Source organism: Rhipicephalus microplus, chromosome 7, assembly GCF_043290135.1.
Source record: "Rhipicephalus microplus isolate Deutch F79 chromosome 7, USDA_Rmic, whole genome shotgun sequence".
Classification (NCBI taxonomy): Eukaryota; Metazoa; Arthropoda; class Arachnida; order Ixodida; family Ixodidae; genus Rhipicephalus; species Rhipicephalus microplus.
Genome location: NC_134706.1, coordinates 89,234,350 through 89,255,051, shown reverse-complemented (window position 1 = coordinate 89,255,051; position 20,702 = coordinate 89,234,350). Strand labels below are relative to the sequence as shown.

At 45.5% G+C, this 20,702-nt stretch overlaps 1 protein-coding gene across 2 annotated transcripts in view; it reads left to right on the top strand.

Annotated features, from left to right (window-relative positions):
- The window catches only part of LOC119182063 (snRNA-activating protein complex subunit 4), a 79,556-nt gene that overhangs the window by 43,426 nt on the left and 15,428 nt on the right, over positions 1 to 20,702 (top strand). For both annotated transcript variants that reach the window (XM_075869456.1, XM_075869455.1), the window contains 6 exons: positions 3,269 to 3,436; positions 9,217 to 9,372; positions 10,052 to 10,207; positions 13,792 to 14,043; positions 15,227 to 15,437; positions 19,797 to 19,966. In XM_075869456.1, the coding sequence (XP_075725571.1) occupies positions 3,269 to 3,436; positions 9,217 to 9,372; positions 10,052 to 10,207; positions 13,792 to 14,043; positions 15,227 to 15,437; positions 19,797 to 19,966 (1,113 nt within the window). The remainder of the gene's footprint in view (positions 1 to 3,268; positions 3,437 to 9,216; positions 9,373 to 10,051; positions 10,208 to 13,791; positions 14,044 to 15,226; positions 15,438 to 19,796; positions 19,967 to 20,702) is intronic.

The window sequence follows — 20,702 nt, the reverse complement described above, 5'->3', positions numbered from 1 at the left end:
GAAGGCATCTCGGCTCTTCGAGTCCCTAAGCTGTCGGCCCCAGTGCCAAATTTAAAACCTCTATTTTTATGCTGTGCATAAACCTTGCCTTAACCCACCGTCGTCTCGTCCGCACGTCTATCAGCTCTGCGCAGAAGCAGTCGTGAGCTGAGTAACACACGCTACCAAACTGCTGGTGGCCTTGGCGGCGTAGTTCGGAGCAGTGGCGCCTTCGGGACCGTGTTGGCGTCTCGGCTTCGTAAGACCGCTCAGCCCAACCCCCTTTTGCAGCAACATATCAACAAGGCTGATGCGAGGAATTGCGTTTAACTTGAAAGAATTAATAAAAATAGGTGCACACAGTGAACGCACCACTCTTGTAGCAGGCCGGTCACTATCACTGCCGCTCAAGTCCGTCGCACCGCTTGAGTCCATCGCACCATTCAAGCCACCACTGTCAGTGTCCCACAACAGATCATCTTTGGTGCCGTCCAGGTTGTTTGTAATTCAACACTTCTTGAGCGACTTCGCGACAACGTCGACTTTGTTACGTTTCCGTGTGTTCGAAATCCATGTTGCCACGGTGGACAGAGACACTTTCTGCAACTTTCCGGTTGCTGTTATTTTTTTTTTGAGGTTCCGAACTCGCCTTTCATGCTCCTGTCGAAGGTGGGACTTGAACGGCTTGTTCACTGGGGCGTCCAGGTGTTGCAGCACTGGTGTCATGCCTCCTGAAATTGCGACCGAGCGTTTTTCTTTTTCTTCTTCAGAGTTATGTAGGGTAGAAGATTGCGCTCGTCAGCTGTGATGCACAGCATCGCTGTGACACGCTGCTTCTAGTATTCTGTCGTCTTCAATCTCACTTCTTGGGCTCCTACCTCATTAATGGTGCATGCTCTCGGCTTTTTGAAAGAGACAGGAGTCTCATCGGCATTGCTGCCCTGCCGCGGTGGCCTAGTGGCTAAAGTACTCGGCTGGTGATTCGCAGGTTGTGGGATTGTATCCGGGCTGCGGCGGCTGCATTTTATATGCAGGCGAAAATGCTGTAGGCCTGTGTACTCAGATTCGGGTGCACGTTAAAGAATCAAAGATGGTCAAAATTTCCGGAGCCCTTTACTACGGCATCTCTCATAATCGTATGGTGGTTTTAATATGTTAAACCACATATATCAATCAACAGTCGATCAATCAATCAATCATTGACATTGCCGATTGAGCCGAAATCATAGCTATTTATCTGTGAAAAACCAGCACATGTTGCTGGAAAGTATCGAGTGTGTCATCAAAATCAGTTGCTAGCTTTTGGCGTATTGGGGTCAGATGTCTCAAAGAAAATTTGTTCCGCTGCATCTTGTGCTTCCCCCCAGCCATGGCTAGCAAGAAACACCACGCGGGAGAATCTATTCTCATCGTGACCTCCGTTGCCTTTGCATGCTTCCTCCACCTGTTGATGCAGGCTCCGTCCACGCAGAATTCTACTGCAACACTGTGTCTGCCATTGTCCTTATTAAATGCGATCGCTGCTTGCTTAAACTTCAATTTGTAGGAAGCCCTCTTTGCACCGATTCTGACCAATGTCAGGGCTATCCAACAACTGAGAAAGACACATGCACATGCCACACGCCACCGCAAAGCTAGCCTAACCTGTTTGTACTTGCAGATTGGATTGGATTGTGCCGCTGCCTCTTGTCTGCACCTAGCAACATACATCACATGGCGGCTTCTGAGATTAGCGACGAGAGGGTGCGCTGCGGCCCTGACTGTGCCATGCTTGCAGAAAGTAAAAAAAAAAAAAAAGGAGGGGTGCTTATATCCGCAAGCAAACGTTTTTTCTAAACTATTTCTAGTTAAAATGGGGGCGGGGGTGGGGGTGGGGGGGTGCTTAGAATCGAAGGGGTGCAACAGCTGCGCCAATTGCGCCAATTTGATCAAATTCCTCATCTATGTGCCGAGCTGTGTCAGAACCATGAAGTTTGCTGAAATTGTGCCACGCTGTGCCAAAATGCCCGCTCAGCTTACAAATTTTCTCAATTGCCCTAATTTGAGTGAGAAATGGAGACCACTTCAGCTACCTGTACTTTGTGACATCAATCTACGCGGGCAGACCCTAACCCTAAACCGCAGTGTCAGATAGCTGCTCGTTAGGCCAAGACACTCGTGAAACGCGATCGACCAGATAAAGTAACGATGCTGCGCGCCTGTCGGTCTGCTGACCGCAGCAGATATTTGCCGGCGGGACGACGGAACTTCAACACGAAAATGTGTTGCCGTTGTCGGCAACACTTCGTGGGAACTATGAATTTCCTAGTCAGCAAGTGCGGCCATGGCATGTTAGGAACCATTAGGAACTAAAGCTAGAAGCGTACAAATTCCCAGCACGTCTAGCTTGCACGCTTCCAGCTTTAGTTAATGCCGTCACCACGTCAGTTGCCATAGCAATGCCACATGCGATAGATATTTGGTGCCGTTGCCAGACCAACAGGCACGTGCCATTGTTACTTTACCTGGTCAAACGCGCCTTGCAAGCAAGCCGAGAAGTTGTGCCCTAAACCTAACCCCTTCATGAAAAGAAAAATGGAGGGGGGGGGGGGTTGTGGTTCGAAAATTTCTTGGTCTTGTTCTAACCTGTGCACGAACACCGTTCAAGCCACCTTTTCCATAGTATATGGGTGGCCTGCGGAAAAGCGTTAAAATTTAGAAGGAGCCTATAGTTGTAGTCTCTAGACACTGCACAGTTTGTTCAATGACACATAATTATGAGTACTAATATGCTTGCTGATGTCTAAAAAAGTGACTGGCAAAATGATTTGGAGTACAATATGAGATCTCTGCAGCTGTAAAAAGTCGAACACTTTTTTTTTTCCAGTTTTACAAATCTCATGGTCACCATCATGGGGGATCTACATTTGAATTCTCAGACTCTGTCAAACAATTTGACAGGCATGGTGACTTCCAATCTAGACCTCATCATTGTTTTCTGAGTGGGTTAATAAAGAAAATACTACTTTGTTGAAATAGCAGTGCTCATATTCCCTGTGCATGATTTAGGGACTGTTAAATGGCTTGCATATATATATATCTTTTTTTTAATCTAAGCCTTCTTTTTCAAGCTACTCGTAATTCGGTCTTTCATGGTAAAAAATGAATGTTCTCTTGTAACCTGCTCCAAAAGTAACATTTTGCTGCTCCGAAAATCGCTTCAAATTTCATTTCGGCTTCGCACCCCTCCAGCCCCAGAAATACGGAAGTTAGCTGGGATGTCAAGCCCACATCTGTTTCTGCATCACAGATTGCCCAGGAGTTGAAGACCAACCGCAGCGCGTACCAGTGTGCGCAACGCTACACGAGCCATCACGTGAGGTGCCACAACACGGGCTCCTTCACGGAGGAGGAGAACCACAAACTAAAGCGCCTCATCTCCGTCTGCTCCGATGGGGACAACATATCCTGGTCACAGGTGGGCCTCGCAAAACGCTGCTTCGTTGCGGTGCTTTCTGGCGTTCCGCAGCTTCCTAGTTTTATAATTGCAGAGGCATTGCCGATGAAGCAGCCTTGACGAATACCTTCGCCGAAAACCCTTCCCTATCAAATCCTGGCCGCGGCGGTCGCCTTTTTGATCGAGGCGAAAACGCTTGAGGCCTGTGCTTAGATTTAAGTGTACTTTAAGGAAACCCAGGTGGTCGAAATTTCAGGAGACCTCCACTACGGTGTCTCTCATAATCATAATTGGGACGGTAAACCCCAATAATTATAATCTTCTGTTTTAATAAATGGAATTTGCAATTGAAACAGCACAAAAAAACACAGCATGATTAAACACTGAGAAAGAAGCAACTCACCCGTTATGGGTAGAGGTCTGTGTTTTCGGTTTGAGTGTAAGAAAAAAAATTCAATAAACACCTGCTGGTAAAATTCTTTGCAATTCGAATTTATCTGATGAACTCCAATGTTCAAACGGCATTCTCTATGTTGAAAGGGCATTTTGACAGCTGAGAATCGTCAATCGAAAGGAGCGCACCTCAATCAGTGGCAGTAACCTCTTGAAGCGTGCTTCCATTTATTAAAACGTTTAGTGTTGTAATACAAATGAACGGTGCGCTTTTGTATTGAAGTATCATTGCTTGCATGTATGTGCAATTGAGAGTTCTAACCTTCCAGATATTTAAGACCCACTTAGTGGGTTCGTATATACTATAGTTAGATAATTTCGAATAATGTTTAGCAGTATTGAGAATAATAATAAATAATAGGTCCCTCATTTCTCATCAGGACATTGAGGGAGACGGCAAGAAAAAGTCGAGCTGCAGCTAAGGTTGGCGATCTTGTAGCAGTGCACATTAGCAGCTTTATTAACAGGCTTAATACACAGCAACTGAGGAAAAAAAATAAATGAAAGGAGAAGCAGGGTTATCACCAATTTCACTAGAAATAATTAATAATAAGACCACATGTCAACAACTTCCAATGCAAAACTAAACACCGAATTTCAGAGCATTGGGGAATGACCAGAAATAAACTGCGATAAACACCAAATTTTTTTTCCAAAAAGTAAACTCCAAGAAACGCCCTCTAAATTTCAAGGGAAATTAACTCCAAAAACATTGAGCCCGTGTTAACAGGGCAGGAAACGGTATACTCTCAAACCTCAATATAGTGAACACACACATAACGAAATATTGGTTATAACAAAGTAAATGACAAATAGTGTTGGACTAGATACAAGGGTAAAAGTAACCTTTGTAATGAATCATTAGATACACAGTAAAACCTCGTCAATACGAACTCACTGGGCCTGCGAGAAATCTTTGAATTAAGCAGGTTTTCGAATTAACAGAACATCTACTAAGGGGGATGCAAAGAACTTGGAATCATTTGAATGAGTCAGGCCTGCTTGTTTTCTGTGCCGGCTAGTTTGCAGCTCCACGTTTATGTTTTTCAGTAATACCAAGTCTTGATTTCGTCACAAACACGAAGGAATGGCGAGGCTCACTGCTGCCACAGGGAAAAAAAAAAAAAAAAAAAACTGTCGTGATCAATTGAAATGCACGCCTGCGAAAAATAAGACGTCTTCACTGCAACACAGAATTGACTCATGGGCAGCATGCCACTTGCTCTCCTTGCTGCGTCAGCCTGTCATCATGCTACCATTCGCTCATTGTTTCTGGTGCAATAAAGAATTTAATAAATGGCCAGTGCGGCAGAATTTGCTATGTGTTTTGGCCAGGAAACATGATCTTCGAAGCTTCCTAATTTAGTTTTCGAACCACGCGTTGAAAGCAAGAACTCGGCCTGCAGTGCAAGTGCACGAATTGCTGGAGCAACCAGCCATCGAAGATTCTCATACACCACGAATCCCACCAAACTGTATCTAATTAATTTCGTTACAAACACAGAAAGAAGGAGTAAATCATGATGTGCTGACGTTGCTAGAAACATGCAATAAGCTGCCCGCGCGTCACTGCTGTGCTATGGTGAAGCACGTGTTGTTTTCCGCAAGCGCACATTTCGGTTGACCACGCGACTGTCTTTTTTTTCCTTCCTTTTTTTTGAGCTGGAAGTAGCGAAGCTGGGACGCTTCAGCTGCCACTCATATGTATTGCTACGTTGCATTTCCTTGTCGTTCTTAAGGGCCGTCCTTTCCGGGGATTTGCAGCGAAATCGGGAATGGGCACATGGCACCCAAAGTTTTCAAATTAACCAGACTGGTCCTGACCGCCACTTCAAGTTATCCGCTCACATTTAGATTGAAAAGTACGGGACCACTGAAGTGTTTCGAAACACGTGGAATTTTGAAATAACTGAGTTCCAATTAATGAGGTATTACCGTATAACAAACTTTTTTTTTATTTGTAGTATGCAACTGTTCTAATACAGCTTCATGTTGTTCCAATGGAGAGAACTGCCATGCGCGCTTTATTGGCTCATTTGTTTTTTTTTTTTTTTTGTGTGTACATTGCTCAGTTTTATTAGCGCGTTTATGTTGTTCCAGTGAAGATAACTGCCATGTGCATTGTATTAGATCGTTTATGTTTTTTGTGTGTACATTTTTCAGTTTTCTTAGCTCATTTATGTTGTTCCAGTGAAGAGAACTGCCATGTGCATTTTATTAGATTATTTGTTTTTTTGTGTGTACATTTTTTTTTATTAGCTGATTTATGTTGTTCCAGTGAAGAGAACTGCCATGTACCCGTTTTTTGCCTTAGTGTATACAGTCAACTGCCGATTTTTCAAACACCTGAATTTTCAGACATGCCCGATAATTCGGACATCTTCGCGGCACCGCCACGAGCCCCATGGAATCAATTTATAAGGAAGTCTGAAATTTCGGACACTCGAACCCCCCGGAGTCCAATTTTCCAGATTTTTTGATGTGACGGAAGGTCGGAAACCATTACTGACCTCCGGTAGAAACCACCACAACTGCGTCACACACGATTACGATCGCACAAATGAGCGCGCCGGTCTACTGTGGCGGCATCTGGTGCTTGGACCTGTTGATCGTTAGCGGAGAAACATACACGGCCTCAGAGATTCCTAACACTGGCCGTGTTTATCATGCAAGGGTGCTTCGCTGACAATCGAAACTGTCCACCCGGAAATTTTTGGCGCCAATAAAATTCCTTTTGCTTTAGCGCTTGTGCTCGTGCGTGCCACTCTGGCTTCCCATGCAGCGCTTTCACGAAGCATTTCACCACTTCGAACTAGAACTAACCGTCACACACCGATTTGGTCTGGCCACGCTGGCTATCTTGAATGTTTACCAGCGCCACCTCCAGAGTACCAGAGGCACCGTCGCGCCGTTTTGTTTACGCAGTCCACATGGTGTTTGGCTAGCCTAGCACGTGATTGTGCAACTGTGTGAGGTGTGCTCTGCAATGCTAAGCCTAGGTGCTTCGACGCTCGTCAGCAAACTCCTTTGTTCACATCGTGAGGATTTCGCTTGCCTGCGATGGCTCCCACTCTGCCTTCGTCGTCCTCGCCGATGGCATCGAAGCGCGGAAAACAGTACCGTCGGTTAACGATGGAGAAGAAAGCCGCCATTATTAAGTTAGCGAAGAGTGGCCGATCTCAGGCTGAAGTGAGCAAGGAGTTCGGCATTTCCAAGCAAACACTTTCCGATTTTTTGAGGAACAAAGACAAGATCTTGGAAGCGGCCGAAAAACCGTCTGGTGCCCAAAAGATGAATGCAAGCCAAGGTGTTCATCCAAAGCTTGAGGACGCTCTCGTCGTGTGGCTTAATTCAATGATTGCCAAGCGGTTGCCAGTCTCGGAGCTGCATCTTGAAACAAAAAGTGGAAACTCTAGCGCTTCGAATGGACGTCACGGATTTTAAGTTCAGTGATGGATGGCTGAGAAATTTTAAGCATCGGAATGACCTCAAGTTGAAGAAGAAGTGTGGCGAGAGCGGCGCCGTCGACAGTGCAGTTATTGCGGAAAACTCCAGTCTTTGTTGCAGCAGTTCTCTGCTGACATTTTCAACTGCGACGAAACTGGCTTGTTTTACAAGCTGCTGCCGGAAAGAGCACTCGCTTTTGCTGGTTACGCATGCCATGGTGGCAAGCATAGCAAAGAATGGCTGACCGTTCTTGGTGGCAACAACATGTTTGGCAGCAAGAAACTTCCTTTGTTAGTAATCGGGAAGTCCAAGAGCCCGAGGTATTTTAAAGGTGCAATGCTGCCAGGGTTATACGAAGCCAACAAAAAGGCATGGGTAATGCAGCAGTTGTTCAAGAGTTACTCCACAGGTTGGACAGAAGTTTGAACAACAAAACACACGTGTTCTGCTCTTCAATTACAACTGCGCTGCTCATGGTCACATCAATAACTTGAAGGCTATCCAGCTGGAATTCATGCCGCCCAACACGACTGCGATCCTCCAACCGATGGACCAAGGCATTATCCGTAATCTGAAACTTTTGTACTGTTCACGTATACTCAACCGCGTGGTGCTGTGCTCGAAAAGTGGGAAAGGCTACAGCATTGACCTTCGGTCTGCTGTCGAAATGCTTGCGGACACATGGAAGGCAGTAACGCAAGACACACTTCGCAACTGCTTTCGCACACGGGCTTCATATTTGACACAGAGGCTGCAGACTTGCCTGAAGAAAGCGGCAGCGTGACTGACTTGTGCCCCCTCATGGACGATATTATCAACGATCTCCACCCTGCTGGTGCTTCCATGCCCACGGAAATAACTTTTGAGTGGTTTGTCGACGCTGACGAGCTCGACTTCTGCGCAGAGCTAACCAACGACGAAATAGTCAGTCAGGTTATGGCCGATTCAGACGACTCCGATGTCGAAAATGAGGAACCAACGCCTGCGCCACCTACGACCGCCGAATTGATGCGAGCATTGATGACGCTGTCATCGGTGTACGGTGATTACATGACCCTTGCTCAGATCGAGGCGAATGTGATCGCATGCAAGCGGAACGCCGTTCAAACAAGGATCAACAAGTTTTTCAAGCCACTGCAGCTCTAACACCGGCTGCTCTGACGGCACCCGCTGTCGGCTGCATGCATTTTTCTTTAACAGCTTTTTTCAAAGCCACCCCACTGATGCTTCGGCAGAGTTCCGGAATACTTCGACCTTGACCCTCTTGATCCGTGAAGTATCAATGAAATGGTGCGTTTTTTGCTTGCATTGAGAAATAATAGTGAAATGGTGCATTTTTTTTTTGCATTGAAAATTATCAGTAAAATAATGTGTTTTTTTACTTGCATTCATTTTTTTTTCGGGCTGCCCGAATTTTCGGACAGTTTTTCACTGCTTAGAGGGTCCGAAAAATCTGCAGTTGACTGTACTCCCTATGCCACGTTTGCCAAGCCCGTGGTTACGAACCCTGTCAAGCTTGATCTAAGGCTTTTTTGTCTTTACCCACCAAGCTCCATCGATTGATTGCCTTTGAAGCTGAAAATAAATCCTTATTGATTAATTGATTGATTGAGTGTAGTCCTGTTGACGAGCTGGCCTTGTCCATGTGCCAGTTCGGACTGCACAGTGCGCAGATGTATTTTTGACACTGGTAAAATCATGCTTTTTAAGTGGGCCGAATCACTTGCTTGTGCCTGCTTTGAGGTCTGCGTCAAAGGGTCAAATAGCGGTCCCACTGCCGTGTCTGCCACGTTTGGTGGTGTTGGACTGCTCTTTGGCTCCATTTTTTGTCGGCAGCCGCAGCCTCGGCTGCTGTTTCAATAGCGCAAGCCTCGATTGTTTTCACACACTCGCTCTTGCAGGTGTCTCACTATATGGACTCCCGGTCTAAGAAGCAGCTGATAAACCGCTACCACCGGTCCCTGCATCCGAACATGCAGCGGGGCCGCTGGTCAGCGCAGGAAGATGTCATGCTGCTCGTCGCTGTGAAGCTGTACGGGGACGTTAGCTGGTCCAAGGTTAGCCGCTTGTTTCCCTTAATTTTGCTGTGGACCGGTGGGCACTGCCGGTTCGCTTGCCCTGTGTGTACTGTAGAATCTCAACGATACTGGCGATTCCACTCCTGCGCTAAATGAGATTTATTGTGCCCTCTTTTATAGCAATAATGGATATTGTGCCAAACTGCAGCTAAGTCTCGAGTTTGAGGCTAATCGCTCAGCCAAGCTCTGGAACAGCCGCACTGAAAAAAGGAAGTTTGTTTTTAGTGTATTGCTTACTGAACACTGTTATAAGTCGCTCTTGCCACTGTACACATGCGTAATGCAAAAAAGCTCTCTGGTTAGGAGCAACAAACTGTTGTGGGACACAGCAGGTCTTTTGTCTTTAATTATTCACGAGTGCAAGTGCTGCATAATAATAAGTACTACTGCGACCCCTAATGTATAAAACATTTACATGTAATCATTCAGAGCTGATTGCGACATTGCTGTAACCTTGAGAAAGAAAAAACAACAAATGCTACACGAGTTTCTATGTTTCTTCTAGGCATATCTATGAGTTCTCTGATAATTCGCACAAAATCGTGGCATCCTTTGGAGTTTTGACCATCGTGAACACACGGTTACGCTCTATCGAAGCCCATCAGTTCACCGTTCTGAAGTGCACTCTTAATTAACCAGTGTCCTGGCCACCTTTCAGGTGGCAAGCATGGTGCCCGGTCGTACACACGGCCAGTGCAGGGATCGCTACATGGACAACTTTGCCCAGCAGTTTGTCTCCGGGCCGTTCACTTCGGATGAGGACTGCACGCTGCTGCAGCTGGTGCAGAAGTACGGAGCTGGCCACTGGGCCATGGTGAGGGCGTTCATCAGTCTGCTACGCTTGCAGGGAAGCTTGCAGGGAAGCTGTAAAGATTGTTGGGATCAAAGTGAGTTTAGTGTTAATCAAGCGGAAGTGCTGCAACTCCACTGTTCTCAAGGTCATTCATCACGTCGCAATGACCTTAACGAGCCAGGGTGCAACTGTGACCGGATGTGATCCGCTGTGGAGAGGCATTGCAGCCGCACTAGCTCCAAGCATTGCCACTGCAGTAACACATGACTAAGCGAAGTGGCTACTTTGCCGGCCGGCACTTTGTTGGCCTAGATGCTTAGTACAAGCATTCACTGCCATTGGGTGTACGAGCATGGAATTATAATAATGATTTAAACTTCCTGGTTTAAAGCTGGTCGCCCATTACAGGGGCGCATGCGTTATTGCGCCTGTGCCTTTAACGGCCCCGTAGTGGCAGTGTAGCATGTTTTAAATGATTTCATGCTCTAAGTTTTTAAAGTGCGCGCTTGGGATAGGATATCCCCATCGCATTCAACTCTCAAAGACGAAGCTTAAGGATCCCCCCCCCCCCTTTTTTTTTCTGCAGTTTCGTTTCGAAGTTTTTAACAAATATTATAGAAATATTAGACAAATATTTTATTCGATTAGCACTTGCACTTCAAATTCGCTTCACACCCGAAGTTTCGCAATTCGCAAAGCTCCAGAAAATGTCTCGACAGCCACTGAACAAGCTTTACTGTATGCAAATGAATTTCATCTCACTGCACCCATCACCGGAACAGTCGGCTGGCAGCCATTTGCCAGGGTGTTCTGAATAGGGCAGTCCTCAGCCATTCAAAAAAAAAAAAAGCTGCAATTTTTTGCTGGACGTTACTACAAAAGGGTGCTTTCAGGTCTCTGTGCATCCCGCAACAAAAAGAAAGGGAAGAAAGCATGACCTGTGCGATTTAAACGAAATGCAGAGCACTATTGGTGGGTACAGGATTATGCAGGACAATATGGCAGCTTTGTATTGTATAGTAGCCCAGTATTTGTAGCTGCTGTGTCTGTATGGGGATTCGACATTATGTATCTGAATTGTTTCACTTTGTAGATGTGGGGTAGACACACGAATGCCACCTTTGAATGCAGCTTAGGTAGATATTTTATTAGCAAACGATGAAGTAGAGCCAAGCAGATGATGTCACAAGTTTGTCACATTGTAGAACAGTCTCTCTGAGACATTTTCGCAGTGCCGCTGCCTGTCTTTGCATTGCTTTGTGCTTGCCATCCGCGAGTTTAAAGAAAACCTGAAGCGGCCCAAGGATTAGACTGTGGTGTGAAAGCAGCAGTGGCGCCGGTTCTTCTATAAACTTCGTTAAAGTTGGGTAGATTTGAGTGAAGTGTGGGTTTAAAGTTTTACTGATGTAGTTTATCGCTTGGATTAACTGTGTTTTTTGCATTTTCAAGGATTAACTGTGTTTTGTGCATTGCCAAAGCTCGTAGTCGAGAAAGAAGCACGTAGTCGAGAATTCACCCGTCAGGCGCTGCAACAAGCCCCATTCAATTGGCTTTTGATGTGTAATTGTGCTTGCACAAATTTATTTTATACATATCACTCCAATTTTAACCTATGTAATACCTTAATGTCTACTCTGTCATATACAATCTTTAGCTTAACCGATTCCTCGTATTTTGCATTAAAAAAAATAAGCAAAGCTTTTCGTACAATTCACGCCGCCACTAAACAGGGTGGTCTGAAAAATGGCAAAGTGTGTCACTTGTCTGGTGCCATAAAGAGGGAGCTTTCAAAGTACAGTTACAATTGCTCTGTTTCAATAACATGCAGTTTAGGATTAATAACTACAGTCGAACCCCTTTATAAGAGATACTGGTATAAAAGGCACCAGTGTGCCAACAGTAAAGTACGGGTTGGTAAGAAAATGCATACGGGGTACCCTGCTTATGAAATACACGTCATGTAAGAGACAAGAATTGCTGCCCGGAGCATGTGTCTTATATAGAGGTTTAACTGTATAAGGAATTGAGTGCTTTTAATGCACGCGAATGAATCTGCATCAATGAGAAGGAGTTCACAAGAGAGCACAGTGTCTGTATTCAAAGTTCGTGGTATGGTCTTCACGCTGGCATGCTGTCCCATACCACTTTAATGTATGTTACAGTCAACGTACGATTTCCCGAACCTTCAAGGAACTGCGAAAATGTGTGGAAAATTACGCAGTCCAGATAAACGAATGCATGTGAAAACGCACCTTTTTTGTAGGTATTTTTCGCTAACTGAGAAGGTGACAGTGGGAGTACAGGATTCCGATTGCAATTCAACCAATGCATCGTTTAGGTGGCTCTGAAAAAAGCTGTTCATAAAAAAAAAAAATCCGAGGTGGCTGGCGTTATCTCATGGGTCAGCACTTGGGGGCAAATAAGTCTTTTTTTTTTTTTTTTTTTTTGCACGGCGTTCCGCTTGCCCGCGATCATGTCCGCCTCAATTTTAGACAACGTTGTGTTGCCACTGTACACCGATGATAGCGTCATCAGTGCTCATGTCAACTCTGAACTCTTTGGCTGTGTAGGAGATGGCTCTTTGTTTTCAGTGTTAGTCATCAGAATCCTCCGTAACTTGAATGATTTTGTCATTGGTCAGGTCCGCACATAGCTCGAGGTCTTTGTCAGCGTCGGCGAAGCCCTCAAAGGTTATCCCGACTAAAATCGACTTGCCGGCAGCGCGCAGATTGTCGAGGGAACATCCGCGGATGGCAGTTCGTCACACAACGCTGTCCACTTGGGGCGAGACTGCCGCCTCGGCGTCGAGTCTGAAGCCCGCGTGGAAAGAACAGTTTCGCAGAGTCTCTTGGGTCCGCCTTTCAAGATTCCGCTAGCATGCCGACGGCAGACCTGAGGTCAACAGCGTAGCTTTTCCCATCGTGAACCTACGAGGGGGCTCTGTGTGCTTCGAAGGCGCAGACAAAGACGAAGTAGCAGTTGGTGCCATCGCTGTAAACGGTGAATCTGCTTGACGAAAAGCACAGCAGGAAACAGCTAGGAACTCGGTAAATACTGAAGGTCAGGAAACGAGATCACTGAAGATAGTGTGCAGCAGCAAACGATCAACCGCAGACACGACCGCAAAGCTGACAAAACAACACGTGAACGAACTGAGTGAGGTTTGGCTTAGCTAAGCTGTTAAGCTATGGCTGGAAACGGATTGACATGTGCGGTTTCGAGGTTAAGGCAGCTGCGGCGCGGTGCGGCGGTTGGCGACGCGAGGAAATGAAAACAACCTAAATGGCGACGTCTGTGGTGACTTTGGATCAGCGGTTAATAGTAAAAAGTCTGGGAAATCGGATGCCGAAGGCCATAAGCCTCCGCAATTTCTGACTTTTTAATACATTGACTCTATAGCGAACTTGGCAGTGCCACAGATGAGTCCGAGAAATCTAGCATGTCCGGAATTTCAGGCGTCCGGGAAATCGGACGTCGACTGTATTCTGTTCGACCTGCGTCTGTACATGTTTATTTTATTGGATCTCGGAAATACGACGCATGCACCTCCTCGTTGTCGGTCACTGTTCTCGCCTTCAAAGCCTCTCCACGTGACACTTGTACAGGCGGCACGGGACATGCCCTGGCGTGCACCCAACACGTTGCTGATGCGCTACCGGCGACTGTGCGAGACCTTGAACACCAAAGAGCCCACAGTGGCTGACCTGCAGCGCTCCCTGGCGGTACCCGTGGCTCCCATGACTGAGATGCGATGTGCCCGTCTGACAGGAATGGACAAGCGCATGGACCTGTACCGGCGCATCAGGCGCCTCCTCAACACAGATGTCATGAAGCGTGCCGCCCTTTCGCTGGTCAAGGTAGCCACGGCCACTTTTTTTGCCTGTTCGGAATGACGGAGACAGAATATAGTTGCCGCTGCATGAAAGAGCTCTCTCTGATCATTTGTGTCAAGCACTGCTTGCAAGTGCTCTTTTCTTTAGAGCTGTTTGCCGTGATTCCACTTTTGCACAAGACTGTGCTAAGCTGCGCGAAATTGAGTTTGCCGTGTCATTCTGATTATATCAATATAGATTGTGCTGTACGGCACCGGAGTCTTGGGTTTGGTGAGTCGGCTAACACTGTCCATCGCACCGCCAGCGCACCAAAAATGCAGCTTGACCTTGAGGCTACCATTGTCACTACCAATGATCGAGCATTATTCCCGATTGAGCCACGCCACCACGCACAGTGCAGACGCAGATTTAGTTGTGCCAGTCGGTTGACTGAAGCTACATCAATACTTACAGTTAAACCTAGAGATAACGAAACTGATGCATTCCCCCCCAAAATTTGTTAAACATAGATTTTCGTTATATACAGTTTCAATTAGAAATTTCGAAAGAAAAAAGATGCACAAATTAAACAAAGTGAAAACGGAAGGCAGGTCTTTTATTTATTTGACTATCAAGAACTGCATTATTATTGTGATAGAAATTATATGGACTCTCGGCGAATTTTCACTGTCATGTTCCGTATAGAGTCCAAATCGATAGCATCACCCTGCGCATCGCAAGTTGTACCCATGAATAAAAGCGTGCAAGTGGGGGTCCTAAGTGGATGCTGATATTTTGAGGAGCACCGTGCACCGCTTCTGCTCTGTGGGGTCCTTGTCCCCGTGTTGTGAGGGGCACCGCCAAAGCACGTGCTCTAAATCGGATGTTCCCCCGCAGTTGCTATGATATAGAGCGTACTTGAAAGCGAGATTCGGATAAGAAATACTTGTAGCATTCTAAGAGACATTTCTCTGTCTAAACAGTAGGGGGGGGGGGGGATTGAATAACTGTATATTGTTAAGGAGTTTGTTGTATGGAGGCTCACTATGGGCAGGTTTAAATGCACGTGTTGTCAGTTGAGTGTTGGTTATGTGGTCTTCACTGGATTTGACTGCATCATTCATTATGTGCAGAACAAGCTCCGCAGGCGTAGGGTTTGACTGGCTCCATACGCAATTGTTGCATGTGCCCATGTGAAACATGTGAAACAGCTGAGTTTTCTTGGCAGAACCGGAACGAGAATGTGAGCCGGGAGACGTGCATGAGGCTGTACCGCAAGATGCTGCAGTTTCAGCAGGGCACTCGCCCACCGAAAAACGCTCAGATGCAAGGCTGTTCCCTGAACAAGGCCATCGCCAAGTACGCGCAGCCCCTGCATCGACCTATGCTGCCCAGCCTGGCTGCCTACGAGCACCAGGAGTGGCAAGCTGTGGCCAATGGTATGCATGACCTTCCGCAGCACTCGTGTGACATTGGAGCATACGTGATGTTTCCAGCTTAGCATTGGTCACCTAAGGAGGTCGTTGTTTAGAAAGCACAGACTCTAAATTTCGAAGGCGAGATGAGTGAGATGGATTTTTGGGGAGACATACATATCTATCAGATATCACAGGCAAGTATAGCCATGTTTAAAATTAATTTTTAAATTGCATGCCACGCAACTGAGCGAGATGCAAAGTCCCTGGCAATGCTGAACATCATTCAAGAGTCGAAATTCGGCGCCGATTGTGCCATCATACGCCAGTCTGATTGGCTGCACCAGCCTGCGCATAAATGACAATTTCTGCAATACTTGTCGATTAGAAGTGTAAATTGCCAAATCTAGTCGATTATTGTAGACTAAGCAACACTGAGCATTGGCTACCCTGACGTGGCGGCATCCTAATCCAGTGTAGTTCGATGGTTCCATCATGTTGTATTTTGGTTCATTCAAGAGGTTTGCTAGTCCTCGTCGCTGTTATCACCGTGGTTTCCTTGCAAAAGTGTCTAGTAATACGGTGAAAGCTCTATAATTTGTACCATCTGGGAACGCCTCTAAATTCGTAACCTCTCCAAATTCATTAACATCTCTAAATTCATAACCGTCGCGCACTCGCGCAAGCGAAGTTGCCAGCCGCGATAAGTGGGTCATAAGCTACTTACTGCAAACAAATAAATAAATGAATAAAGAGGTGCGAAATTCGCACGTCCGTGTTATTTTGAGAGTGCAAGCTGCTTTACAGAACCAATAATGGACCTTTTTTCATAACCTGCACGTGTGCTTCCTTGTACTGCACGCTGTCTCAACTAATTACGGCACCTGCCATGCCCCAAGCGGAGCTGAGCTCCTGCACTCGGCGACAACTTTCTGTGGCAGCACAGCCAAGCCTACGAAGCCCAAGCACGCCTTTTCTTGCTACGCTTCTGCTTGTAGTCCATGAACGCTTACTTTGGTATGCTGCGTAGCATAATGGAAAATATAAAAAGAAGAGATGTGAATATTACAAGATTGTTCGAATTATTATTACAAAGCATCACCCGTGTAGGTTTTTTGTTCTTTGCTGTTTTTAGTTTTCTTGTTTTCTGGTGCCGCTTCACTTTTCCCTGCCCCGGTAAACAACATATGGCATTGCTCGGTTGCAGCAAGTTCACATCGAGCCTTGTGAACGAGCATCACTGCGTGTTCATTAGGTGATCTGTATTCATTGAGCAGGGAGAAACGTAGGCGGTAGTACGTTGTAAAATATTTTGTTTCCCGCACATGCAATCACCAAAAATTTGTGTGCTATTGATATCATCAGCAAAAGTTGTACTCGGATCGCTATATCCACCATGAAAGTGACACTGGCGACCTGCCAGTCTTCAACACCAGCTGCTTGGAAGAAAAAGTGCACTTGGAAACTGTATGTAAAACCAATGACCCTATTTCTAAATTGCTTTGCATGCGTGGTCAGTGTTTCAGCTGGCTAATACTGTTGATACGATAACACTGAAGATTGCATACGGTAACACTGCTTCGACTATGTATACGGAGGTACCGTAATTACTCGCATAATCCTCGCACTTTTTTTGCCGAAAAAGCGATGCTAAGTGTGGGGGTGCGAGAATTACGCGGGGAGAACTTTTCACAAGAACGTATCGAGCGAAAAAAAAAAAAAAAAATGGCCGCAAATCGGGATTCTCACGCCAGCAACTAACAGCAAGCTTTGAGAAGTACTAATTAAGAGTTACCTCAACAATAAAAGCAGAGGTTCAACACAAGGCAAGATTTATTTGAGACACAAAAAGTGCAAGCAAATAGTCGAGAATTAGAATACCATACGCAAAGCTTGTGGGCGTTGCGGGAGTAATGGTAGCGTTCGTCGCCCAACAGGAGCCCTCAAAAGGTAAGCATAGGAGGTCAGTATTGGGCTTATCGCTATTTAACAGAATCGTCAGCAGTTTCCTTCTGACGAAATAAAGTTTACCATCAATCGCAGTTTTAGGCCCACGGCAGGCCCAACGCGTCTTGGTGGCTTTCAGCTGCCGTCACCAGTAGCGATCACAAAACTCGTAGACTTCGAAGGGCCTACCGGCGGCCCTGTTGTCGTCGTTTAGTGCCATTGTCATCTATCACTTGCAACTTGAAGCAGTCGTGTAGCTTCAGTATCACACCATAACGTGCCAAGATTACCGACTCGGCATACAAAACACGCCGCAACGCGCACTGGCCACTTCGGCTTGGCTTGGATTGGATTGAATTTGCATGCAATAGTATGCTTGATGCTTAAGAGATGGCGTTAAATGGCGTGCGCTATCATCACAGACGACATTATTGCGGCAGTTTTCTGGGGTGCGATAATTACTCGAGGAAAAAAAGAAATCGTATCTTTTTGGGCGATGTGGGGGGTGCGAGAATTATGCGAGTCCGAGGATTACGCGAGTAAATACGGTAGTCGTTACTAGCACTATGCCTGGGTAACAGACGCGTTAATGTATATTACCGTGTTGACTGTGAAAAAAAAAACGGCGTTCTTTGCCGAGTAAAAATTGTGTTCCAATTTGAATTGAATAACATCAGACGCCCACTTATGACCAACCGGTGTCATGACTCCTGCTTCCCGTCGCTGCCTTTGCGTCCCTTAAAAAAATATCATGAGCTTCTCCAGCATGTTTTTGCGTCTCTTAAAGAAGGAAAACAATGATGCCGACCAAGTATGCACTGCAATTTAGGAAATGATGTCTTGGCTTTGCCTTGTTCCAATCGCCCAGAACCTGCTCGGCCATACCTTTCTTTTTCTGAAATAAATCGCAACGCTCCAAAGAAGATTCATGCTTTTTGCCTTTAAAAATGAACATTTTATTTATTTCCTCCCCAAAAAATGTAAGATGTTTTTATAGTGGTCGTGAGAAAAAGTGCATGTTAGATGCGCTTGCGAAACTGAAACCGAAAGTGCATGAAAACGGAGTACTTGGCATAATAACACATGTGCAGAAGCTTCACCCACGTAGGTTTGGCTGTGCTGCCCCTGAAAGTTGTCCCGGAGTATAGTTGCGCATGCTTTTCAGGCCTGGTTATATCTAGAAAAACGGGTCTGTAATTTCTGCGTCGTCGCACAATGAAACTGCACGTGAATACACTGTTTGCGGAAGTGACTAGCTGCGACTAGGAACTTAATGCATCGCAGGAAAGGTAGCTTTACAATTATCATAGGGGTCTGTATAAAAAAAATTTCTTTAGAACTCTTTATTTCCGAATTCACACACTATTGATGATTTGCCTCTCTACTTTTCACACATCTTAGGTCATCGTTTTAGCCAGAGCATCTGTCGCTGAATTTTTTTCTTTGTTTCATTTCTTAGGCTTTTCACGGCACTGGAACGCTCAGTTACTAACATTTCTTGCTGTGTGATTGCTGGGTGTTTGGAAAGCTCGAAAGTGTGTTAACTGTTATATTTCAAGGTTTTGAATGTTTAAAGAGAGTGTAATTGGAGAAGTACATTTTTTTTTCTTCAGTCATCCCCAGTAAGGTAATGGAAGATTTATAACTATTTTTTTTCGAAAACTAGAACCATAAAAAACTGCTTAACATACATAGAATCCAGGTACATTTAATACAGCAAGATCTGTGCTGCCACTTCAATAAGAATCAGATCCTTATATGTTTTCATTAATTATTAACTTTCAAAAATTTAATCGTACAATGTATATAAAAGCTTCACTCATATTTGGTATCAGTGCAACAAAATCTGTGCATGAAAAGTTCGAGTCAGTATAGGTCCCATTGAATTAATAGTGTGTGCTCCACACACTCCTTGAGAGAACTAGTTAACAGTGAAATCTTGTGCAAGGACATGGCGTTACCAAAAACGCTTATTTCATGAATGGCATTTGCTATTGGTTTGGTTGGTCTTTTTATGTTCACCATGTAAATAACTTGCTACGAGAGGCGCTCGGGTTATGCAGTGTAACTTTTTTGGGACCTCGGTGTAAATTCTTCATCATTTAGAAAAGAATTGACCTACATGCACTCACAGAACACAGCACGAAATTTGGATATGGTACTTTGACCTTGATTTTCTCTTCTAATAGTAGACTTATTGATGGTAAGGTTGACATTAGAGTTCCCAGAGAACACTTGATTAATCTAAACCAATTTATTGTTTCACTTTGGTTTGTGGGGGTAAAATGGAACCTGCTCGCACAAAGTAGGTTGACCTGTAAATTATTGGGAGAGACCTTCAGTCTGCAGGGGATGCTAGATATAAAAGCAGGCTGACGATGATTACGCGTAGTGCGCTCAACATTTGGTGTGCGTGGCTTTTATCTTCCTCCTCAGTGCTGCACGACCTCCACGCCTTGCCAAGACCACCTCCGAACCCAGAAGTTGAGGAAGTGGGCACCTTGCCTATCTTTGAAAACTTCTTCTCTAAGGAGGTGCTTGGCGTGCCGGATGTCTTCGAGCCTAAAAAAGGCTGCCTCGTGCTTCCGCTGCTGCCGCCCAACGAGGTATGGTTAGGCCGCATTGTTTTGCTTGAAACGATGGCTAGAGGAATAGAAATTTCTTTCAGCTCGAAAAATATTTAAATAAGATTGGGAAAGTTGGTAATATGGCTTCATTACTTTATTATAATGTAAATTAGTTCTTGAGCTTGCGGTGTGAAAAAAAGTGCATGAAAAAGGGAAATTGTCATTTGTCATTCAAGTGTATTTTGATACATATTGAATGCATATGAAGTTTCATGTGTACTTTCGTACACATGGCATTCATATGTGTTAAACGCAGATTTCATGCAAATTATATGAATGGTTATTCATATGGGCTTCTCAGTAAGAAAACTCACAAGGTTGGTCTTGTGACCACGGGTGGAACAGCTGCGCCACGGTGTGCCAAACTTGCTTACCTGTGCCTTCTTGCGCCGAGCCACCCCGGCTGTGGCAAACTTGCCTATCAGCGCCTTACTGCACCGCAGCACCAGAATTTAGCCGCAAAGTATGAAAGCCATCAAGCGCCGTGTCCGGAAACGTGGCTGAAACGTAGTCTTTTCAGTTTAATCGTAATGGCTATAGTTTCGGTTTCGTGAACACTGTGATCGCTCCAGGCGCAGCTGTGGACTTTAATCCCATGGGCATGGTTGTGATCGCTGTGCGTGCGCGATCCTGGCAGGCATCAGCGGGAGTGGCTTGTGGATCCTTGTGCATGCTGGAATCTCAACGCAAGCACACTGCGAGGAGAGCATCACTC